The sequence below is a fragment of the Heteronotia binoei genome, chromosome 8 (assembly GCF_032191835.1).
Source record: "Heteronotia binoei isolate CCM8104 ecotype False Entrance Well chromosome 8, APGP_CSIRO_Hbin_v1, whole genome shotgun sequence".
NCBI lineage: Eukaryota > Metazoa > Chordata > Lepidosauria > Squamata > Gekkonidae > Heteronotia > Heteronotia binoei.
Window position 1 is genome coordinate 51078252 of NC_083230.1, and position 26186 is coordinate 51104437.

General features: G+C 42.9%; 1 protein-coding gene across 2 annotated transcripts in view; it reads left to right on the top strand.

Annotated features, from left to right (window-relative positions):
• The window catches only part of TPH2 (tryptophan hydroxylase 2), a 142627-nt gene that overhangs the window by 72432 nt on the left and 44009 nt on the right, over window positions 1-26186 (top strand). For both annotated transcript variants that reach the window (XM_060244561.1, XM_060244560.1), the window contains one exon: window positions 8626-8752. In XM_060244561.1, the coding sequence (XP_060100544.1) occupies window positions 8626-8752 (127 nt within the window). The remainder of the gene's footprint in view (window positions 1-8625; window positions 8753-26186) is intronic.

Consider the following 26186-nt stretch of genomic DNA (forward strand, 5'->3'; position numbering starts at 1 on the left):
TGGCATGTAGCTATGTATGGTGGCTGGGGATGGACAAGGAGATAGAAGGGTGGGTTCGAAGGTCCCGATCTGATCTGCCCAGTGCTCCTATCCACTGCTGGGAGTCCAACAGGAGGCCGTAGTCCCGGTTACACCTAGACTTTGTGGGGCCATACCAGGGCCAAATATTCTTTATCTTAGTAAATGCATACACCAAGTGGTTGGAAGTGATTCCCGTAGCTTCAACCTCCACCGCGGCGGCGGGCAGAGCCTTGCAAAGAGTCTTTTGCACTCATGGGATTCCCAAGACCCTCGTCACGGACAATGGGACTGCTTTCACCTCCTGGGAATTCCAGGAGTTCTTGAATCAGTACCTCATCCAGCACATTCGGTCCACCCCTTTCCATCCAGCCACCAACGGCCAAGCAGAGCGGATGGTGCGCACCACTAAAGAGGCCCTGGGATCACCGCCTGGCAGCCTTCCTATTTGATAACAGAATCACCTCCAACCCCATCACCGGGTTAAACCCTGCCAAGTTACTAATGGGGAGGAAGTTGATCACGAGGCTAGACAGGTTGCATCCTGACCGGGCTATGGACCTCCGCAGTTCCCCAGAAACCAGGGAAGCCACTAGGGGATTCTTTCCAGGAGATCCGGTATATGGTCTTGTCAAAGGGGGGCCAGATCCTAAGGAGGCATATTGACCAGCTGCGCCGTCGCACATTGTCGGAAGAACCGACAGCGATCGGAGGAGCGAGAAGCGGGGGGATACTAACAGCAACACCCCCGGAAGCTGCCTAGCCTATGCTGGCCACACCGACTATGCGGGTGGATGAGCACCACAGAGGAGGGAGCACCCCCCAGAGAGGAGATTCTGGAACAGCAACAGGCGACGGACAGCTCTTTTCCGGAGTCACCCCACCATGAGGAACCAGCCGCCCTGCCAGCCATGGCGGCCGCTCCAACTCCCCAAATAACCCCGAGGAGGTCGACCCGGGAACGCAGGGCACCAGCCTACTTGAAAGACTACGTGTCTTGAACTAGGGGGGGAGGAATGTTGTGTCTTGCATTTCAGTCCTGAAATTACAACACAGCAGATGCTACGGAGGTGACCAGTGGAAGTCCACTGGTCCCCGGATGTAGCTCCGCAAATACACTCCGCCAATCAAGATCTGTGGTGGGAAGTTTAACTGGCCAGGATTGGACCTGGCCAGACAGAGGGTTGTTCTGGCGTATGTATATAATTGGGACCCAGCCCGCGTTGCCTTGCCTTATGATGTACTCGCTAATAAAGCATGTTGCCTTCAACACGTCTCGTCACTCAGTACATTACAGCTTGTTAGAGAACAGCATATACTGAGGGAACCATGAAGAATTGCAGGAAAGGGTACAGAATTCTACACACTCTCAGAAGATTAAGCAGGCTAATTTTCCAGTAACAGATGACATTGCTCTCAATCAGGGCTTTTTTTGTAGCAGGAACTCCTTTGCTACCCCCCTGATGTAGCCAATCCTCCAAAAGCTTACAAGGTTCTTCCTACAGGGCCTACTGGAAGCTCTTGGAGGATTGGCTGCATCAGGGGTGTTATGTCTTGCATTTCAGTCTTGATGTTACAACACAGCGAATGCTAAAGAGGCGACCAGTGGAAGCCCACTGGTCCCCGGATGTAGCTCGCTAATACGCCCCCCCCAATCAAGATCTTTGGCGGGAAGTTTAACTGGCCAGATGGAGGGTTGTTCCGGGGTATGTATATAACCGGGGCCCGGCCCCCGTTTCCCTCTCTTGTGATGTACTCGCCAATAAAGTATGTTGCCTTTAACACGTCTCATCACTCAGTACATTACAAGGGGGGTGTAGCCTAATATGCAAAGGAGTTCCTGCTACAAAAAAAGCCCTGCTCTCAACAGCCCCTGCCCCAGCAACATATTCAAGCTTCACTTTTGGATTGTTTACTTCTTTTTTGCCTATCTAGAGCATCTCTTTAATATGCAGAGACCTCCTTCTGGAGGGGGGCAGGATTTTCTAATTTCGTCAACTGGTAACATCGTCTGGGTTTTAGGGAGCTGCTTCTCCTCCAGATTTGGAATTTGCTGCCTCACTTGCAATGTTCTGGTTCTGTTCCCAGGGACTGTCATTCATTCCACTCTGAGGCTGTCATTCTAGGACCAGAGCATGTTTTTCTAAATCTTTCCTGCATTTTCATTGCAGCTTTACATCTTCAATGTATTTCAATTGAGCTCATACATGCTAATTGGCATTCCTGGCTCACATTATCTCCAGTGGGTCTTCAGGCATCTCCCATTGTTCCCAGTGGGCATCCTTGTCATTTGTTTTGGCACATCCTCTCTGAAAGTGAGCCTGTCCTGCTTGTTTTGTGCGCCTTTTGACTGAGTAGGATTTGCTCTTGGGTCTTCCCTCTCTTCAGTCCAACCATCTAGCATTCTGCCATATCAGTTCTCAATCATGCTGGAGACTCTTTTGTAAGATCAAATGTCACATCAGTCCAACCACACAGTATTCATGTTTGCAAGCAAGTACCACCCCCCCACACACACATTTAAAATGGTTGTTGGTTAAGGCTAAAAGCCTTCAGGTTGAGCCTGAAGTTTTCCTAGAATTGCAACTGATCTCCTGACTACAGAGACCAGTTCCCCAGAGGAAATGGCAGCTTTGTTGGGCAATATACCCTACTAAGCACTGCCCCCTCCCCAGATTCTACCTCCCCTGGGCTCCACTCCCCAATCCCTAGGAATTTCCCAATCCTAAGTGAGCAAACCTATTACCAGTATACTGAGTGAAGTGCAGGTGTGGGCTGTAGCAGGGGAGTCACACTAGGAGTGGGGAAACCAAATCCACACTCTCCCATAAAGCACACTTAATAGGGGGAGCCCTGGCCTGTCACTTGTTTAAAAAACATAATTACCAAACTGCATAATAGGAATGTCCCATTCAAGGCAATATCCCTGGCAGTTCTGGGTACATCATATATAGTAGACAGTTGGGGCTTTCTTGCCTTGGTTTATCCTTAGGATTTACAGTTGAAATTCTGTGTCTCTGGCATAAAGTGTTGACTGTAGTCCAGCTCTGCTGCTTGTTGACTGAGGGTTCTATAGTGCCACTATCTGTTTAATGTGCAGCCTGAAGAACAGTTCTGTGATGTTCAAAAGCCAGCTCACTTTTATTACGTTCAGTTGAATATTATGCTGCTGCTGCCACATTCCAGTTACCGTATATTCACTTGGAAGTAGAACCAACTGATAACCTGCTTCAATGCAAGTATAATTACTCAGAAGTCAATGTCAAATTGTTCAATTTGTGGCCCATGTTAGAAGAAATGCCCACATTTCCCCACCTAAAATTGACTTCAGATTAGTATGGAATTTGCTTGGTGGAAGCTGTTGTTGTATGTTACCTTTGTGCTTTACTTCTGAAGCAATATGCATTGTTTAATAAAAGGTGGGGGCCGATGAATTCCCTAACTGCACTGCCCCTTTCATCATCTGCATGGAGACAAGCCAGTCTGCTGTTAGATACAGTGATTTACTCTCATCCTAGAAACCAGTTTTCTCACTATTTAATGCTGCTTTATGTGGTGTCAGTGAAGCTATCAAGGAGAAGATCGTGAGTACTTGAAGTCACCTTCAGGTTGCCTTAACATTGGCTCAGGTTTTTCTTTTTCTTTTTGTCAGTAAGTGTGATCAAAAAGTACCGTTTCAGGTGTCAGTAGTGGGGGTGGGAGGATTTGCAGGTGTCAGGGCAAGATTCGCTGCCTACACTTTGGCTATATTTAAGATTAAATGATGCAGTGTTTTGCAGTTTAAGAGCACGTGTGGCTATATTTTTATAGCTCAAAACAAGATATAAATGCCTCTGAGAGTTTATCAGGTAAGGTGTTAAAATATGGGGAGGCAGGCATCTGTCTTCCCTAATGGAGCCTTTGCATGAAAGAAGCTGCTCTCCAATGAATACAGTGTAGTTAGTACTAGTTTAGAGATGCTGAAGAAAAGATCTAGATCTCCATTCTGCCATGGAAAATTGCTGAGTAACCTTGGGCCCATTGCATATAGTCAGCCTAACTGACCTCAGGGTTGTTGTGAGGATAAAATGGAGGAAAGGAGAATGATGGAAGCTCCCAGTGGGGAGAAAGGCAGGGAATAATGGAAATAAACAAGATTCACAATTTAACTTGAAACTCACCATTCTAGGGTTGCCAAGTCCAATTCAAGAAATATCTGGGGACTTTGGGAGTGGAGCCAGGAGACATTGGGGTGGAGCCAGGAGCAAGGTTGTGACAAGCATAATTGAACTCCAAAGGAAGTTCTGTCCATCACATTGAAAAGGACCACACACCTTTTCAATGCCTTCCCTCCTTGGAATTAATAAAAGATAGGGGCACCTTATTTGGGGGCTCATAGAATTGGACTCCACGGTCCAATCTTTTTGAAACTTGGAGGGTCTTTTGAGAAGAGACATCAGATGCTATGCTGAAAATTTGGTGCCTCTACCTCAAAAAACAGCTCCCCCCAGAGTACCAGATACCCGCTGATCAATTCTCCGTTATTCCCTTTGGGAATCGGTTTCCATAGGGAATAATGAATGCCCAGCAGTCAGTTCCCTCCCCACTCCCGCTTTCTGAAGTGGGGGGGGGTCTTCAAACCGGGAGACCCCCTGCCCCCAGCTGGGGATTGGCAACCCTAGCCACAGACCCAGAATTGTTCTGAAGCTTGCTTGCATTGCGACTGCATTTGTGAAAGCCTGACTGGCGCTGCTTGAATACATGCACCAGTTGGCAAAAGCGTGCGCTTGCAGCGTCATTGAGTTTGCATCGGGTGTCGGACAGATTTTGCACAGACCTGTTTTCAGATCTGTTTTGGTGAGCAAGGGCATGCTTGGGTATGTTTCCAGATATTTCCTCCTACATCAGGGGGGTAGCAAAGGAGTTCATTTGACATGTTCAGATCATTCCCTTCCTTTCTTAAGGTGGCCGGGAAGAGGAGGAGGGCTATTTCCCTTTTATCCTCCCAAAGTCGCGCAGCATGCTGGGGTCTGTAGTTCATACTGGAGGATGATTTGCAGAGTGACCCGGGCCTGGTGGGATGGAGGGAGAGGAGACCCTCTGCCGCTCTCCTCAGGCAGCCTGTAGCTTGGGCCGCAGTGGCGGCGATGGGGGCAGCGATGGGGGCGGTGATGGCGGTGGCAGCTGCTGCCTGTGCCTGGGCCAGTGGTGCTGGTGGTGGCGGCGCTGGTGTTGTGGTGGCGGCCGGGTGCTGTGAGGGGGAAGCGCCATCCCCCCCGCTTCCAGATATTTGGAGAGCGGGGGAGGAGGCTGCAAATCCAGGGGTCCCCCAAGATGAATATTTTCACTTGCAGATATTATATAACGTTAACACAGCAATTTACAACTTCTCTGCTTTGTGTTTTCACAGCATAACCATCCAAGCCTGTTGGGAATGCAGATAAATTATTAATCAAGAAAATCCCTGGTTGCTACCATTTGTCTTTTATGTGTAGAATGGAAAGTCCCACAAATATGCTGCTTTGCAGAAGATAAACCAAACCCCACCTCAGGAGAAAGGGTCTCTGAAAACTAGTATACATGTGGCTCATTGGTTGCATGTTTGCAATCAGTATTCAAATCTCTTCCCCCTTTATGAATGATACAATATTAGTAAATTATTTATATCAGACATTTCTTTCCTGAAACCACAGTTAAGTTTACATGTAAAAGGGTGCTGCTATTAAAATTATTTACAATGGGAAAACTTAAGAAGAAATAGACAATAAATATGACTGGTTTGAAATTGTACCTATTATTCTATTTTTTTTCATTTTTAATGTTCATGATATATGGCATCATGTTGAAACTAATGTGGAAACAAACCTTGGTAATTATGTTTATCATGATAATGAACAAGAATAGGGTTCCCCCCACATTTTAGCCTTATATGACCAACATTTCAGAAGGTAAAGACAGAAAGTGAAGATCTGTAGTTTTACTATTACATCTGCCAGCATGTACTCCACTTTGTGCCCCAAACTGAGGTCCACCATTTCTGATACAACATTCCTTCTTAGGCAGGTGAGTGTTGTCAGTCCTCTAAATGCTCCCACTTAGAGAGGGGTAATTAAGGAGACAATAATCTTCTAGAATTGTGGCACTGTTTGTGGAACTCTCCTCTCCCCAAGGTTTGCTTTCTATGTTTGCATTTAGATGCCAGCTAAAGTCCTGGTTTTGATTGAGAATGTGTGATTTGGTTTCATCCACAGAATAATGATTGGGTTCCTCAAGTGGAAGGTTTTGGGGTTTTTTGGAAGAACTAAAATTGCTGCAGCTTATCCAGTTTTATCTGCTGCTCACCTTGTTTAGCTTAATATATTTATTAAAGTTAGTTGTTTTATGCATTTTTATGATGATCAGTTTAAATATGTTGAAAGCTGCTTCAGCCTCTTCAAACAGTATAAATATTTTAAATGATAAGTAACTCCACTCAAAAATACATTCTTTTCTCCAGATGGAGGGTAGCTAGCTTCCTCATATGTCTTTTTTGGTATAGGTGTTTTCCCCTCATGCATGTTCATTGCTCACTGGTGTATTTCAGTACTCTTTGCTCTACTTTGTCATCTTTTTAAAAAAAGAAAAGCTAATGAAAAGGGAATTGTATAACTATCTCAACAGAAGAAGCACAATGGTCATTAAGCATCCACAATTTCCTGACCTGTTTTCTCCCCTTTGTTACAATAAACTCTGCATTGCTAGTTATGCTTGGAAACTAAATTGTTCCAGACAGTTCATTGGCTTTGATGTTAGTTTTGTGGTGCTTCATTTGGCATTTTACAGTGAGCCAACATATGACCCAAAAAGGCATGATGGATTCAGGGCAGCCTTGATGAACCCATTCCATAGCTAATCAGCGCTCTGAAGCAGCCCTCTGTGGACACTTAGTGGTCTTGTAGCATCTCTGGCTTTTGGTAGTACCCTCATCTGTGTTAGGATGGGGATTCTTTTGTGGTCCCACACAGCTGTAGTCCTGGTCTAGGATGCTAATGACAATTCCATTTATGGTTGGCTGATTCAGAAGCAACTTGGGCAACAGTGAATGATGAATAACACAATGATATGCCTAAGATGAACAATGAAAGAGAAAATTCAAAAGTGCATTTTCATGGCAGTGAATGCCTTGTGGGAGACATCTGTGTAAGTGTTCTGACTGTCTGGAATATGTGCCCCGATTCCCAGGGCTTCTCTTGGGGTGTGTCATGAGTGCATAGTGAAATCCATTCACAAGATGTCTCATTTGGATCTTTGCCATGAAACAGCCTCTCAATTCTCCTTTTAGCAGGAGCTCTTTAAAAAGACCTCAAACAAGGCCAGAAGACTTTGGCAGTGACAGCAAAGCATTTGCTCTACCATTTAACTTGTAGCAATGCCCCTAACAAAAGAAGGTTGCTATAGTAAGTCAGCTTCAGAAGCCAAGCAAGGTGGTACTTGCATTGTGATTGTGTTTTGCTGGAGATTGCTCTCACAGACCCTTTAGAAGAACTGGTAGTGGCAAAAAGAAAGAGATATTGTAAAGCAGAACTTGACACATGAACTTGGCACCTGCAGGAGAACTTGGATTATTATTCACCTGGTAAGAAGGAGGTCTTGTTCCCAAGGGGAGAAATCTTTTGCAAGAAGCATGATGTGGGAATTCAGAATAGAAAATGAATGCTGAGCCTTTAAGGCTTCAGCTCTATTCACGAGCCCTATGATGTCTGTTTCTACATTGTCATAGGAAAATAAGCACAGAAAAGAGACAGCCTGGCAAACTCCTTCCTCCTTCCTAACTAGCTGGCCTTATTCATGCATAAGATATGCATTGAGTGCATTTCTGTGATTCTGTGAACAATAGTGGATGGCTTGGTACAAGTAACTCAGGCATCTATTAGTGAGTTAGGATTAAGGGCTTCAGGAACATAATTGGGACCAGAGTGTGACATTTACAAAAAAGACTACGGAGTGCGATGTAGGAATATTGTTTTTCTGCACCCCAAAGTACAATTTTTGCTCAGAGATGGAGAGAACAGGCACTTTGTGATGAACAGGAAGTAGGATTAAATTCAGTGCAAGCTTTTTCTTTGTGATGGAACAGCACTGGCAGATTTTGCATCATTTGTGCCAGAAATACTTTATAGAACACAAATGGCAAGAATCAGGATGGAAGCCAGTTCTCCGGCTTCTAATAAAAGTTTTGTTTACAAAAAATAAATCTTTGAACAGATATGAACATCCAGATACATGTAAACCAACTATCCTGAAATAGGGTTTGTAGAATCTTTTGGGCTCAAGTGCCGTGTTTTACTGGAGAAAGTTTTTCTTCCAGATGGTCAGAAGGTCAGAGCACCTGCTCCAGCTGCAACGTCACTGAGGATGTTCTCCACAGCTGAGAATGAAACGTCTGGAAGAAAAACTTTCTCCAGTAGAACACGGCATTTGAGCCCGAAAGATTCTACAAACCCTAATGATGTTACCAGCCGTGAAAACCTGAAATCTTTGATATCCTGAAATAGTTCAGTATGGACTATCTCTCTCTTTTAATGTATTACATTCTGCCCAGTGATACTTCTAGACATGTAATAACTTTTCATTTTAATTCCATGGCAGGGATACGTGTCATGAGCTCCTGGGACATGTGCCTCTGTTTGCTGACCCTAAATTTGCCCAATTTTCCCAAGAGATTGGACTGGCTTCACTGGGAGCATCTGATGAGGATGTCCAGAAACTTGCCACTGTGAGTCACTAATTAAATCATGTGTTAGTTGTTCTTGATCCTTAAGAATCTGTCTGGTTTATGAAATGAAGAGTATTTTTTTTCAGTGGATGGTGATATTTCTCTCCAACCTCATATACACATACCTCTTTCTTTTTAAAATAGACCCTGTGTCCTTGCTAGCCTCAGTTACCAATAAAGTGTCAGCATTTGGGGAGAGTGAAATTAGGTAGGTGGTGAAGGTAGAAAACTGATCAGCTCCTATTTTTTTAAATGTTTATTTAACAATACCATTTGGTAATTACAGTTACAAGAAAAATAATTACAAAATCTAGTAGAAAAAGTCACATAGAAAATTTAAAATACAAATACAGAAAAAACACCACAAATGTCCATATAAGTTTTATTCTCTACTTACCTAAGCTTCTGTGTAGTTTGCCATGTATTATATTCAGTTAATCAGATATATATCAAAGTTCAGTGCATGACTTTAATCCCTGTGTGCACAGCAGGAATCCAAGAAGCATTTTGCCACTGCATTAAAAACTAACTACAGTGCTTCAGGGCTGGATCTAGGGGGGAGCAGAGGGGGGGGGGTTGCCCTGGGTGCCGCTGAGGGGGCACCAAAGTGGGTATGGAGTCCATTCTATTCTATGGGCCCATAAGATAGAATGGGCCCATAAGGGGGTGTCATTTTTTAATTTTGCCCCCCCCCTCAAAAAACATGTAGATCTGGTCCTGCAGTGCTGAATGGCAACCACTGGCTTACCCCTTCAGTGCTATGATGAGGATGGTACTACATATACAGTGAAGATGAAAACATAGAATAGAAAAGGCCTTGTATGAGTGAGAACTTCATGAGAGCTCCCACATGTTCAAGGAATATGTTGATCAGGATGCTGTGTGTGTGTGTGTACTCAGCAGAAACAGCTCTCTTTTTTCAAACCTTTATTGCACAGTCATATAGTCACAAAACCTCTGGATTGCTTTAAAGTTTTGTGTTGAATTTATGATGGTGGTTGCTAGAAATTTTTTTATTTATACACTAAGTGTTTGGAAAGGCTATAAATACTGAAAGAAATCCATAGTAGTGTGTTTTTGGGCAGCTTTAGAGAGCTTTTTTAAAAGTAACAGTATGGAGGAAATATTCTTGAAAATGTGAAACAGTGCAAAAAAGAAACAAGCAGTCAGATTTGTAGGTTGGACTTCAGAAAGGCAAACTTAGATAAACTTAGAACTATGCTGGGTAAAGTCCCATGGTCAGAAATAATTAGGAAGAAGGGGGTTCAGGAGGGGTAGGAGTTTCTTAAAAGTGAAATCCTGAAAGCACAATCACAGATGATTCCTATGAGAAGAAAAAATGGAAAAAGCCTAAAGAAGACAAGTTGGCTCTATAAACAGCTCTCTAAAGACTTGAGAAATAAAAGTGACTCCTTTAGGAATTGGGCCTTATAACCAAGGATGAATATAAACAAATCACCAGTGCTTATAGAGAAAAAGTTAGGAAAGCTAAAGCTCAGTATCAGCTTAGGCTAGCCAAAGATGCTAAAAACAACAAAAAAGGGTTCTTTTCTTATGTTCAGAGTAAGAAAAAGAGCAAGGACATGGTGGACCCATTGCGAGATCAAGAAAGTGAAATTGTAACAGGTAATGAAGAGAGGGTGGAACTACTTAATTTAATTCCTACTTCTCCTCAGTCTTCTCTTCTAAAGGAAACAGTGCTCAACATGGCAAAAACAAAACATATAAGGAGGGTATGAAGTTCCAACCTAGGATCAGCATAGGGGTAGTACATAAACACCTGGTTTCTTTAAATGAAACTTAGTCCTCAGGGCCTGATGAATTGCATCCAAGGGTTCTAAAAGAGCTTGTGGATGTAATTTCTGAGCCTTGGCTATTATTTTTGAGAATTCATGGAGAACAAGAGATGTGCCGGAAGATTGGAGGTGGGCAAATGTTGTCCCCATCTTCAAGAAGGGGGAAAAACACGATCCGGGTAACTACTGACCGTCAGCTTGGCGTCTATACCTGGAAAAGTTTTAGAACAAATCATGAGTCAGTCAGTCCTGGAACATTTAGAAGGAATGGATGTGATTACTAAAAGCCAGCATGGGTTTCTCAAGAACAAGTCATGTCAGACTAACCTGATCTCATTCTTTGAGAAAGTGACTACCTTGCTGGATCATGGGATTGCCGTAGACATTTTTTATCTTGATTTCAGTAAGGCTTTTGATAAGGTTTCCCATACTTTCCTTGTTGACAAGTTGGTAAAATGTGGTTTGGATCCTGTTACCGTTAGGTGGATCTGTAACTGGTTGACAGATCGCAGCCAAGAGTGCTTGTGAATGGTTCCTCATCCTCTTGGAGAGAAGTGACAAGTGGAGTGCTTCAAGGATCTGTCCTGGGACCTGTTTTGTTCAACATCTTTATTAATAATTTGGATGAAGGAATAGAAGGAATGCTTATTAAATTTGCCGATGATACTAAATTGGGAGGGGTTGCAAACATAGAAAACAGAAACAGGACACAGGATGACCTTGACAGGCTGGAAAACTGAGCTAAAATCAATAAAATGAATTTTAACAGGGATAAATGTAAAGTTCTGCATTTTGGTAGGGAAAATCCAATGCATGGTTATAGGATGGAGGAGACTTGTCTTAGAAGTAATATGTGCGAAAAGGATCTAGGGGTCTTAGTGGATCGTACGCTGAACATGAGTCAACAGTGTGATGCGGTGGCTAAAAAGGCAAATGCAATTTTGGGCTGTATCAACAGAAGTATAGTGTCCAGATCTCGTGATGTGATGGTATCACTTTACTCTGCTCTGGTAAGACCTCACCTGGAGTATTGTGTTCAGTTTTGAGCACCACATTTTAAGAAAGATATAGATAAGCTGGAACGGGTCCAGAGGAGGGCGATGAAGATGGTGAGGGGTCTGGAGACCAAGTCCTATGAGGAAAGGTTGAAGGAGCTGGGGATGTTTAGCCTGGAGAGGAGGTGGCTGAGAGATGATATGATCACCATCTTCAAGTACTTGAAGGGCTGTCATATAGAGGATGGTGTGGAATTGTTTTCTGTGACCCCTGAAGGTAGGACCAGAACCAATGAGTTGAAATTAAATCAGAAGAGTTTCTGGCTCAACATTAGGAAGAACTTCATGACCGTTAGAGCAATTCCTCAGTGGAACAAGCTTTCTCGGGAGGTGGTGGGCTCTCCTTCCTTGGAGGTTTTTAAACAGAAGCTAGGTGGCCATCTGACAGCAATGTGGATCCTGTGAATTTAGGGGGAAGTGTTTGTGATTTTCCAGCATTGTGCAGGGGGTTGGACTAGATGACCCTGGAAGCTCCTTCCAACTCTATGACTCTATGATTCTATGAACTAATTTGGAAACACTGTATGTACAGAAGAAAATTAGAGTATTTGGACATAATTTAGTGATACTTAGGTGTATTTCTCCATGGAAGTGATTGACTGCTCCGATGACTATGCAGAGTTGGGAAATGTTTGCTATTTGGGCAATCAATGTATGTGCACAAGTCCAAGTCCAATTCAGGAAATATCTGGGAACTTTGGAGGTGGAACCAGGAGACATTGGGGTGGAGCCAGGAGCAAGGGTGTGATAAGCATCACTGAACTCCAAAGGGACTTCTGGCCATTACATGCAAAGGGACCGCACACCTTTTTAAATGCCTTCCTTCCGTAGGGAATTATGAAGGATAGCGGCACCTTCTTTTGGGGATCATAGAAGTGGACCCCCTGGTCCAACCCTTTTGAAAGTTGGAGGGTATTTTGGAGAGAGGCACTGGATGCTATGCTAAAAATGATGCCTATACCTCAAAAAAAAACAGCTCTTCTAGAGCCCCAGATACCTGCAGATCAATTCTCCATTATTTCCTATTGGAATTAGTTTCCATAGGGAATAGTAGAGTTCCCACAGACATTTCTCTTGCCTCCTCCCGTTTTCTAATGACCCTGAAGTGTGGGGGGGAGGCCTCCAAACTGGGGGATCCGCTGCCCCCACCTGGGGATTACACAACAACAACAAAAAAACTAGTGACCAATTTACTAAGAAATATATAGAAACCAGTCCAAATGTCCAAAACATGTACACTCAAGTCCCAAAGTAGTGTGGTGACAAGCCAATCGATTAAGTACTTGTTTCTTTCCAGTCTTCATCAGACCTGGGACCAATATTGATTCAATTATATAGATTCTTTACATAATTTTTTAAAAAGGGAACGCAGAGCGTCTCCAACAGCAATTTCACATTGGCTACAGTATGAGGCTCCTTGCACCTCCACTTGCACCTGCTTGGATCAGCCATAGCTCTGGCAGAGGTTGTCTTTGAAAGGGCAGCTACTGTAAGAGCTCTCTTAGCCTCACCTACCTCACAGGGTGTCTGTTGTGGGGGGAGAAGATGTAGGAGATTGTAAGCCGCCCTGAGTCTCTGATTCAGAGAGAAGGGGGTATAAATCTGCAGTCTTCTTCTTCTTCTACAAAAAAGCTCTATGTGAAACAATGGTGATATCAGGAGGTGTGGCCTAATATGCAAATGAGTACCTGCTGGGCATTTTCTACAACAAAAGTCCTGGGTATCATCATTTGGAAAAAACTGCAGTCAAAGCACCTTTGGATAATGCATAGAAAGGATGGTGCAAGTTTTGTGGGTCTCAACCACACTGGCACTATTTTCTTTGCCTCAGACCCTTAAGGGTTTTTAGGGCACTGTAAAAAAAAATCTGGAATTGCTATTTCTGCAATCTATTCCCAGTCGTCTTTTTTTTTAAAGGTAAGTCTTTAGGTCTTTTCATTGCAAAGTTAAGGGTAAGGTGCGGGCTGTACCTTTCTCTTATAATGCTATGGGGAACGAGTTAGAGACTTTTTTTTTGTAATTGAAAGCTGGAAACTAGTAGATAATGGCAATAACATTTAATGCTATAGCAATCTCAGTGAGTATAGCTATACATCCACAGTATTCCAATGTAATTCTCTTTTATAATAGTGTATCAGAATAATGTTTTATATTGACATACTCAAATAACGGATATTAGCTATCTTATTACATATACTCAACCCATTTTCATTTTATATATTCTTGTATGTTTTCTAATGGCAGACTAGAATGATGTTTATAATGTATAGATTGATGTTGATAAGTAATTTAGGTGGACTACAACTAGGAAATACACGTCCTTTTGTGATTCACCTAGATGTACAGAAACACCAATTGGCAGTGGACTTTATTACCTTTTATGGCTATCCAGACCAAATGGCCAAGCCTTACTGGTTTACCGTGTAGATCGATCCAATACAAACTGCTTGTATTTCAGCCCACGATACCTGATCCCCTTGTCTGATGAAGTGTGCTTAGAGAGCACACGAAAACTTACGTTCTGAATGAAACTTGGTTGGTCTTAAAGATGCACTTGACTCCTGCTTTATAGCAATCTATCAGTCCTGTTTTTTTTTTTTTTAAAGAAGCCCTCTAGTGGAAGGCAGGGAAACAATGGCCTTGGAAAGCCCTCAGAAAGCTAGTGTTTGGCCACTCTGTTGCAACAATGAGAGGTACTCAGAATCATCTTGGTGTAGAAGCAGTCATTGGTAGTACAAAATCATGGTTTGTGAGCCCGCAGAAAATTAAGGCCTATATCAAAAATTTTGGAGTAGCACCATGAATGCAGTTTAATTTAAGATTTATTGTTTTAAATTGTAACCTAAAACTGTTGTTCTAGACAATTGTTAACTGCCCTGAGTCTGCTTGTGGAGAGGGCGGGATAGAAAAACAAACAAACAAACAAACAAACAAATAAATAGAGTTGGTACACTTGCATTCTCAGTCTATTTGGTTCCACATTTAAGGTAAAGCACAATGTCCATTATTTCAGAAATGAGGAAGGTAACATTTTACACATAAACTTTTTCTAATTTCTTCCTCTCCAGTCCTATCTACAAATCTGTCCAATTAAAGAAACTGGTCTCAGGCACTAATTGACTCCATTAACCTCTTTCCTCACCCCCTCTCCTCTCCTCATTTGAAGCTGCTTTTCAGCCTCTGTTATGCATTAAAAACTGCACTTCCCTCCTCTCTCTCTTGGTAACATTTATTGTGACATTTTAATCTAGTGCTGGAGAATGAAAACTATACAATTCTCGCTCTTTGCTTGTTGGCCTATGACAAAAACCCAGCAGCAATGAATTGATTCTGAAATTGGAGAAAATAGAAGTTTTGCAAATGCTTATTAAGCTTGTTGTTACAAATATACATTGTTAATCCTTGACTGAATGATAAAAGAAACCACTTTATGGTAATTGTCTTTTTAAAATACATCTAAATACATACATACATACATATATCTATATCTATATATCTATATATAGTTTATGTATGCCAATGGTAATATGCCCATTAAAAGAAAATTTGCAAAATTTCTATCTCCAAGGGAACATTAAAAAGGAGGTGGTTGGGATTTGTCTGGTTATTCTATCAACTCAGTGAATTTAAGAATCTTCTTAAGTTTTCTTCAAGTTTAACAGAGTTTGTGTGATTGAAACATTGGTTTGTCAGCTTTTTTCTCATCAAGAGAAGACTGCAAACATTGTAGTCACAGGATCTAATGCATAAATAAATCAGATGTAAGCCAATTGTAATTTGTATAACATCAATGGTAATTGGTGAAAATGGTATGCATGCCAATTACTGCTCTAGAACAGGGATCCTTAACCCCTGGGCCATGGATCCATACCAGTCCGTGGCCTGTTAGCAACCAGGCCGTGAGTTGTATAATTATTTCATTATGTATTATATATTACTCACAGTCTCCTTTATCTTCCTCCCCCACAACAGACACCTTGTGAGGTGGGTGGGGCTGAGAGAGCTCTCCCCAGAAGCTGCCCTTTCAAGGACAACTCTGCAAGAGCTATGGCTGACCCAAGGCCAGCAGAGTGAACAAAAGGATCCACATATAGTTATGTCAGGAAACCTTACAACAAGTATGCCAGTATTGCTGTCCCTGTGTTTCAGTAGCTGAAAGGATAATGCTTGCCTAGGACAGATGGGAGATTTGAAAAGAAGTCAGCATTTACATTCCTAGCTTAGGGGCTTCATACTTGTAGTTAATTGCATTGTGATGTTGCACATAAGCTCTGCATTTGAGGTATCGAGTCACTGGACTTTCTACCATTATTGGCATTTCTATGTCCATGAATAAACATAGCCATAGTACATATATTGGGTTGGACCCTACCACTCCACTGAGCAACATCTGAAGGCTTCCTCCAGGCAGCAGAGACTTCTTCTAGCTTAAGTGATTCTTCCATTGGGGAAAGAACTACTTAAGCTGAAGGAAGGCGCTTTAGAGGAGGGTTAGATCCATCCCATTGCTAATTGCACCACTTGCAGACATGAATATCTCATGTTTCTGACTGATCATAATAACTTGCAAAGAGGAATGTAAAGATTGAATCTGTGGTGAGATTCAGTCTTTGTGACTGAGATAATCACCACGAGCATAAGAAGCCCACATGGCTATAAGATGTGTTCAGACATTGGAAGCATAAATGAATTTGAAATGAGTTCAGGAATCAAATCAGGAAAATGGGTGGCATAAACAAACCCTTCCTCAACAAAAAGATTTAGATCAATTCCCCACTAGCCTGGTTCCGGTCTCGTTGCTCCTTTTCCCACAGTGCTTCTGCTGGATTTCGCACAAGCTGCCCTGGGATGGTGAGTTGCCCCACCTCTTCTCAAGTTCACTCCGCGGCAGGGAGAAACCAGTGTTCAGAGGATCCTGCCTGCTGTGGAGGATACTTGAAAAGAGGCGGGGCAACTTAATGCCCCAGGGCAGCTTGTGCGAAATCCAGCAGAAGTGCCGCGGGAAAAGGAGCAACGAGACCGGAACAAGGCTAGTGGGGAATCAGTCTCTGTGTAGCAAAACTAAATGTGGTGACCTTTTTGTTATCTTAATACTGCATTTGGTTCCCTGTTATACTGTCCAAATCTAAACATGTAATGTAAAGTGTTTTAAAAAATGTTTCCATAGGAATGGTTTCCCTTCCTCTCTCTCAGGGTTGTGGAGGTCTCTTTTCCTACACAATATTGCTAGATTTTAACAGGAAGTTGTAAAATGCAGTGTTTTAGAGGAAAACCATAACACAGATGTCTTCATTCTCTTGGACTCCAGAAAAAAGCTAACAAAACCCCTATTCCCTGTGAATATGAGCTAAATAAAAATATCATCCGAAATCAATATGGAATCTTTGAGGTGGGTTTCTGGGGTGGCAAGCTACCAACTCAATGTGCCAAATGTACACAAGTAACTCTTCTAAACAAAGAAGTGTATCATATGAAAATGATCACTAGTATCATTTAGACAAGCCTTCAGTCCACAATGATTCTATTGCATCTTTTTGCATTTTCATTCTGTATAGTTTATTTTGGTTAAGAATATTTTATAATCAGTCACAGTCTGTTGTGGTGTTATTCTTGCAACACCATAGACTATGATATTAATTTGTGATTATAAACCAAAATCAAAAGCACTGCACACTAGGGGTGTGCATTCAGTTCAGCCGAACCGAATCAACCGCCGAATCACCCCTGATTCGGCTGTATGTGGAATCGCATACAGCCGATTCCAATTGGGGCCCATTATGTGGGAGCCGAGTATAGCTCCCCGTATACTTCTGTATAAATATTCGGAAGTATACGGATGTCAATCCAAAAGGTGAGAAAGTGGCTTCTGCAGCCTCAGGGGAGCTGCTAGCCTCCTTTCCTGCCTTTGGTAGCATTTTCCCACCTCTCCCATAGCCTCCCTGGGATCAGGGAGGGGGGCAGGTAGGGGGAAGAGGAGCCCAAGAAGCCAATCCAAAGCATGCATTTGCAAAATGTATTGCAAATGCATGCTTTGAAGGGCTTTTGTGTAGCTGATCCTCCAGCCATCAGCGACAATGTTCTTTTGTCTGTGTGTGAGAGAGATTGTTCTGTGCTGGCCCTTGGCCTCAGCCTTACCAGACTTGCTTGGTGTAAGAGAACACGTCTAAAAGGTAAGACAGTCTTGGGGTTCTTGTTTTTATTTTAGTTGGTAAAAAGACTTTTTAAGACTCAGAGTCCCTTCACTTGTCCAGATTTGGGTGGTGGGTACTAGCCTATTTGGGGCTAGGGGGTTCTGCTGGGGTGGGGGGGATTTTGCCAATTTGCCCATATCTTACTTTAGTGAGAGGACTTTAAAAGTGCAGTGTGCTTTTACTTTTCCTCATTTGGGTGGCTTGGATTTCTTGGGGTTAGGGTGAAGGGTTTTTTTTTGGGGGGGGGGGAGGGATTGGTAAAGTTCCTGTATTGTTAAAAGTTCATTTTTTTACTGTTTTAAAAGGATTCTGTGTTTGATTTGTTGCTGCTTGTTGTGCTTGGCCAGCTCTCCCCATGTTGTTTGGGGCAAGGCTGGAGAGCTGGCATCTTTAGATTGTGTGTTCTGTGGCAGGGAAGCTGGCACCTGGGTGAGAGACCCAGAACCAGCAGGCTTGTTGTGTTTGGCCAGCTCTCCCCGTGTTGTTTGGGGCAGGGCTGGAGAGCTGGCATCTGGGTTTGCTGCAGCCAGGTCTGCAGAGCAGACCTTGAGCAGATTGTGTTTTGTGTGGCAGTGATGTTGGCAACTGGGTTTATATTGGTTCCAGGCCTGCACTGCAGGGTTCATAGAGTAGATAGAGGGATGTAGTGCATTTGGGTCCTATAGAGATTATCTGGTGTGAAGATAGGTTTGGCTTTGGGTGCCCCAGGAATTGGACCCCCTGGTCCAATTTTTTTTGGCCTTGTGGGTTTTGTGTGGGACAGTGCCCTGAAGCTGCACAGCAGTTTGGGGGGCTCTCCTCAAAACCTCCTGCTCCCCAGAGCCACTTTCCCCACGACAATTACAGTGAGGAAGTGGCTCTAATTGGTTTTTTCTCACCATTGGGAGCAGTGTTCCTTTTGGGGTGCCCACAGATGGGTGCACTCTTTTTCGGCCAGGAGGGTTTCATGCTGGGGAGTCCCCTGAAGCTGCCCTGCAGTTTTGGGGCCTCTCCCTCAACCCCCCCTCTGGCCAGAGCCACTTTCCCCGCGCCAATTATAGTGGAGGAAGTGGCTAATTGGGCTTTCCCCAGCATTGGGCCTTTTGGGGAGCCCAAAGACAGGGACCCCCTGGCCCAATCTTTTTGGGACTTGAGGGTTTTGTAGGGGAGAGTCCCCTGTGGGTTCCCTGCAGTTTTTGGGGCTCTTCCTCAAACCCCCTGCCCCCCAGTAGCCTCTAATTATACCCTATGTTGCCATTGATTTCAATGGCCCATAGGGTATAATGGTGGAATGGGATTCCCTGGCCCAATCTTTTTGGGACTTGGGGGGTTTGTAGGGGAGAGTCCCCTGCAGGTCCCCTGCAAATTTGGTGGCTCTCCCTCAAATCCCCTCTCCTCCAGGTGGCTTCAAATACACCCGATTTGCCATTGATTTCAATGGCCCATAGGGAATAATGGGGCCGTATATTCGGAAATAGCCGCGCATCTACCGTATATGCGGCTATTCCGACTACGGAATTCAGAAATATACGGGATTCCGAATTTTTCCCCCCGTATACTTCCGAATCCTTGTAATTCTGAATTTTTTTTTGCACATCCCTACTGCACGCACACACACACACACTTATGTTAAAAGAGACAACAGAACTCTGCAGTGTTCAAGATGGTGTCCACATGCTGTAAAATGAGACACCAATCACATTAGCAGATAAGCTAAATATATGATTTTGTTACATGTATTTTTTTAAAAGCTTTGAGTGATGTTATTTGTACTGGAAAGCCAAACTTGTATTATTCGATGTTGTTTTTACCAGTCATGCAATCAGACCTTTTTTTAAAAAAAAGCAGGTGTGGGGGAAAAAAAAGTCATATAACTACCCAGACATCTAGAGTGGCATAACTAGAATATTCTGAATGTTTTATGGTAATGTTTTCTAATACCTCATATAATGAACATTACCCAGCATGTCAACTTTCAGGCACAAAATTGTAACAGATTTTGATATTCAAGTTAATAAGAGAATAATATGAGCCTGGCAAAGCGTTTGCATGCTCATTATGGCTGCTATTTTCAGGGGGAAGCATCATCATCATTAAGAAATTGCAGAATCGGCAATCACAGGCCTCTGCTGAACTTCAATTGCTCATGCTGTGAATCTGTGACCTGCCAGAGTGGCAAAAAGAAAGAAAGAAAAAGACAGAAGATGCTCTTAAAAATAGCCAAATGAATTCTGTAGTATCAGGAGTAACCAAAGTAATTCATTGAGTGACTAATAAAAAACACTTTCCATTTGCAGACATACATGATAGATTTTTTAATTGTTTGCACTTGACTGTGTTCTGTTGTTATTCTCAAAGGAGTTATTTATGTATGTATGGAATCCTGATCCTATTAACATCACTTTGTGGGGGGAGGGTGTCACATTTTTTTTAAAAAAAAATCACAGTATTTAAAAAAAAAAAGATGAAAGCCCAATCTCTGTTCTGACCTAAACTGCAAAATCTTTAAAATATATTTATAATTACTATTAGCATAAAGTTTAAAATAATATTTTTATTTTAAAAAAATCTTTAAAACATTTTAGCCCATTTCTCTGATAATGGAACACAATTTATAGTGAAATGCAGGGCTTTTTTTTAAAGCCGGAACACACTGGAACACCATTCCGGCTGCCCATGCCAGCATTCCAACTCAGCCCAGCCAGCTGGGCTGAGCTGGCTGAACCAGCTTCCCAGCTGGTCCGAGCCCCGCTTGTGTGGCATCCTCCTGGCTCCCCAATGACTGGCCGGGGCCAAGCCGCACATTCGCGGTGTTTTCCCACCTCTCCGACCTTCGGCCAGGGTCAGGGGGTCAAGCCGTGCATTCGTGACATTTTCTAGGCTCCATGACAGCTGGCTGGGTTTGGGGGGGGCCAAGCTGTGCACCCACGGTGTTTCCCTGCCTCCCCGACCTCCAGCCGGGGTCAGGGGGCCAAGCCGCACATTCACGGCATTTTCCAGGCTCCCCAATGGCCAGCCAGAGTCGGGGAGGGGGTTTGAGCCATGCATTCGCGGCATTTTCCCACCTCCCTGACATCCAGGTGGGGCCAGGGGGGCTGAGCCATGCATCCGTGGCATTTTTGCACTCTCCAAGGGCCGACCAGGGTCAGGAGGCCAAGTTGCGTGTCTTATGCTCTCAGATATCTGATATTTATTTTATGTTGCTCTTATATTAAGCAAATTCCTGTGCTAAGGGTTCTTTTGGATCACAGTCAGTGTTCCCTCTAAGCTGAGTTAGTGTGAGCTAGCTCGCTGATTTTTAGCCTCCAGCTCACAGATTTTTGTCTTAGCTCAGGAAGGATGACCCCAGAGCACAATAATTTATGCAGTAGCTCACAACTTCAATGCCAATAGCTCACAACTTTAATGCCAGTAGCTCACAAAGTAGAATTTTTGCTCTCAAGACTCTGCAGCTTAGAGTGAACATTGTCAGCCAGTGCCTCCCAAGTGATTGCTAAGATGTCAGCCCAGATGCTCTCTCACATGTGCATATATGAACACTCTCAAAAAAGAAATGTGGCCACAACTGAATTGCCAAGGTGCCAGCATCCACTGCAAATAAGGAACAGTGCAATCCTAAACAGATCTATTCAGAATTTTGTTGAACTCTACTCTGTTGTGATTATTTCTAGGAAGGTTAGATTCATGTCCAGTAGCACCTTAGAGACCAACAAGATTTTGGGGGTGTAAGCTTTGAGAATCAAAGCTGGGAGGTTTATACCTCAAAAATATTGTTGGTCTCTAAGATGCCAATGGACTTGAGTCTAGCTGTTCTCCTGCAGACCAATACAGCTACCCTCTGAAACTATCCTAAAATGTGTATTATAGACACAATGAGAATATGGAGAAATTATCTCAGTGGATTGCACTGAAATCTCCTGGAATAATTTGTTAACTTTTGGGAGGACTGTGTAGATGTGTATGTTTATATGGCACAGTTCTAGAGGAACATGGAAATACTGAAGAATTCTGTTTCCTAAGAATCTCCCGCTTTCATTCAAAAAGCAGTTTTCTAGCCCTTATGCCTGTAAAGCCATGACCTTAGTAGCCTAGACTATCCTGATCTCATAAACTAAAAGGGTTGTGGCTCAGTGGTAGAGCATCCTCTTGGTATGCAAAAAGTCCTAGGTTTAATAGCCAGTTAAAAAGATAAAGTAGGGGGTGATATGAAAGACCTCTACCAGAGACCCTGGAGAGCTGCTGCCAGTCTGAGTATACAATACTGACCTTGATGGACCAGCATAAGGCAGCTTCATGTTCTCCTGTATGTTGGCCATGGTTAGTATTTAGATGGGGGGACCTCCCAAGCAATACTCCCTCTAAGCTGTGTAGTCCTGCGAACTAGAATTCAATTTTGTGAGCTACTGGCATTAAAGTTGGGAGCTACTGCATAAATTAGTGTGCCCTGGGGCCATTTTTCCAAGCCAAGACAAAAATGTGTGAGGCGGAAGCTAAAAAACTGTGAGCTAGTTCACACTAACTCATCTTTGAGGTGGATGTGGCTAAATGACCATACTTCTGGTGATGTCAGAAGCATGGCCTTGCATGCAAATGATGGTGATGTCAGAGGTGTGGCCTAGTATGCAAATAATGGTGATGTCAGAGGTGTGGTCTCACATACTGGGCTTTTTTTTTTTTTTAACAAAAAAAGCCCTGGTGAAGTGCAAACATCCCCCCAAAATCCAAAACTACAATTGGGTCTCCAAAGCTTGTGTAAGAAGGTAGAATGTACAGAAGCTCATGTCAGATCTTAGGGGGTTCAGCAGAAAAGTTCCTGTTCTCCCCCCTGTTGACTTAGACTTGGGGACCCTGAGGAGATGATTCTTGCACAATTGGTCTGTCAGTCCTAACTAGAACTGTGTGTGTAGGTGTGAAAGTATTCTTTGAGGTGTGGGTTGGATCCAGTGAAGCACCCAAGTGGAAAGGAAAATATACTGAATTCAGTGCTGCTTGCTCAAGAAGTAGCACAATGGCTGTAGCATTGCAGAGTGCTTTAATATAATTTTTAATAATGTACATATGGAGCACTGGAATATACAGCAGATATGTCACTTAATTTCATTTTATTTGATTTTGAAACTATATCAGAAGAAATATTTTCTGTTGTGCCTTGCTTGCACAGAAAAGGTAAAGAGCTAGAAGAGATTTTATTTATTTATTTATTTCTGTCAATTTGTAGTCCACCCTTTCCCATGGTGGGCTCATGGCGGATTCCAACATAGTAAACCATTAAAGCTAACAATTAGCAATCTAACAGATAAATAGTAAAACAATCAAACAGTTAAAAATAGATTAAAAGATTAAAAATAAAACAGTTAAGCCACAGCTCAGAGTTAGTTCAAGACAGCATGAATAGCGATTCAGTCATGGAAAGTGCCCTATCATATCAATTGAGGCATACTTGTCCCAGCCTAGGTGTCCAAAAATTTCAGCTGTATCAGCCCGATTTTAAGCCATCAGTGGAGGGATTTACTGCAATCAGACAGTGAGAAGTAATTTTAGTGCCTGTGCGAGAATTGCTTCACATGTGGAAATCTTTCTTGGGATCCAACTCCATGAAGGTTTTGATGGGCAAAATCAGCGAATTAGGCCTAGGAGCTGTCAGCCAATTCTGCTGCTACACATGCTCTTATTGTCAGACACTGGAACATTCTTGTGATATGATATGATGCTGTGTGCCAACTACAATGTATTGCTTGACCTAACCAACTCCATTTTCTAATGCTTGTTACTAACCTCAAATAGAAACCTTGCATATCAAAGTAGAAGTGAAGCTATTACTAACCCCCCTGGGAATTCCTGTCCTTGGTACTAACAAAGGCAACAATCCTTTGAAGATAAAATGCCTCAGGGAAGCTAACAGCTGTTCCTGTGAGAAGGGGAACCACAATGAGATAAGAGAAAGCAAATGTGTGAAATGTATTACTCTAGTGTGGGAATGTAGTTTTGTTTAGAAAACCTTTGATGTACGTTTAGTTAAAACATCTAGGCTCGAGGGAAAAAGTATCAGTTCCAATGTATCTATGCTCAGAAACTATGGACTATCAAATAAAGCCTTAACATTCTAACAAATGAAAGTCTGCTTACTTTGAAGTTCCACCGTCTGACACTTATCTCCCCACACTTCTCAGAATGTGGGATAGGAAGTTTTGCAACAGCTTCAGAACTATTTCATGGATAGACTCATGTAAAGCATTATCCCATTATCCCGTTATTTTACGTGGATGATGGCGACTAGGTTATTACTTGGTGGAAGAGGGCACACGTGATCTATCAGATGTCACTAGGGGTGGGATCACACTGGGAATTCTGCACAGCAATATCCTGGCTTTGAAAAAGCCAATGCTTTTTGATGTGTGCCATGGGAATCACACAGCCCCTGTCCTGCTGCCAGGAGAGGTACAGGCTGCACACACACAAGAGGAGCATTCAGACTGCTCCTGTGCATTCAGGACGGGTACATTGAGTGCCTCAGCCATTCAGACAGCCAGGAAATGCACCCTGCATGCATTTTAGAGATTTAATCTGGTCCCAGCCTGTCCAAAGACAAGGTAAGTATGGGCAAGACTTGGGGACAAATGTGCGCATGTGATTGCACACATTAAATCCAGAGGGGAGGCTAGGTCTGACCAAATCTCTCATGTGAATTCACCCAAAATGTCTGCTCATTTGGTTTTCCAGGAACATCTTTAGATCTTGTGCTCATTCTAACAATGCAAGAGACCCACCCCATCAACAACTGGTACAACCACCTCTCCCAGATTATTTGGCTTTCCCTACCAGTATAATTTCTCTGGATTAAGGTTTAATCTCTAATGGAAATAATTATTGAAGGACATTTCCCCCTAGAATAATAATCCTCTGGTCTTTGATATGAGACTTATGAAAGTGCTCTTAACACTATTAATTGTAAATAGTCAATAGGGTCTGAGAAGGAATGAGCTAGAACACTGGAAATGTGTGTTTTTCTCTGTCCATCTTGGAGGATATCTATGACTGAGCCTTGGTTCAGACATAATACAAATCCATAGATAGATAGGTATTTAGTATTACGGTCATTAGACCAGCCATATACATATTGTTATAATTTTTGCATACAAAATACAGATAAACAAAAGAAAAAAGTTATAATTGTAACCTAGTTAAAATACAGTTTCTATGATCTAACTATCAATACATAGAATATAGCTACTTGATAAGTGGTCTTGGGATTCTTATTAGATAAAAGGCAATCAAGCCCGGCTTTATTTGTGTAACCAGGAATCTTATTCAGCAATGGAGTAATAATCTCCAAATAAGCCTCCTTATAATACAGGCAACTAAAAATATGTGCTCTAGGACTCAACCTCCCTTAATGGGCATTAGATCCAGGGTTTATTTTAAGTGTGTTTAATTGGTGAAACTAGGATTTGTGTTGCAGACAATAATTAAGCCTTGGTTTGTCTCAATATTGCTGGTATATACCACCTTTGCTGGTTCTCCAGTTTTCCCTGCAATGATATGGCTGATATCCTGCCCTGAACTGTGATGCCCAGGGAAGGGTAAAGCCTTGTTTTGTCACCAACTTCATTACCTTTAGCTGGCAGCACTGTGAGAAAGGGGAGTTGAATCTGTGGCATTTAACCTCACACTCTCCAGGCTCAACCTCCAAATCCCCAGGAATTTCCCAAGCTAGAGTTGGCAACCCTAGCAGGGCTCCACTTCTGGACTCAGGTGTAAGGAAATCCACCATGTTGGGACAGAAAGGGTTAAAAGATCTGGACACTCTGCCAGACATGTGCAAGCCAGGGCTAGGGAGCAAGGAGTCTGTCCTGACCAGCTTCTGTGTTTGATGTTCCAGTAGGCTTGTGTCCATCCCAAAGAGGGGAAGTTGAGGTAACCCCAGTTACTATACAACTTAGCTAGTCTCCTGTGTGTTACTTTTCTTTCTTAATTCTGCAATACCATGTAGTGCTGTGATATAGTATTCCAAGGTACTTGTGCTCTAGTGACTTAAGACTGTATGTTGGTAAATAAAGATCTTTCTTTTTCAAAGAACTCAGGCTGTGCTCAAAGTTCTCAGTTTCATGCCTGACCATTCTTCCACATATAGGCTTTGAAGTCAGGATTGGGCTAAACTGAATAGCGGGTGGGAAAAACAGGGATGGAAGGGGAAACCGCCCCCCCGCCCCCGCTACACATGCACATCTCAGGCTACAAGTCGATTTGGAAAAAGGCAAAACTTGAGTAGTCCCAATGGGGGAATGGGTGGAATATAAATAAAATAACAACAACAATAACAACAACAAAATGACAACAACAATAGTGGCAAGTACCCCCTATAACCAGGAGGGAGGGGGCAACTGGGACAAGACTTCTCTCACACGTTTTCTTC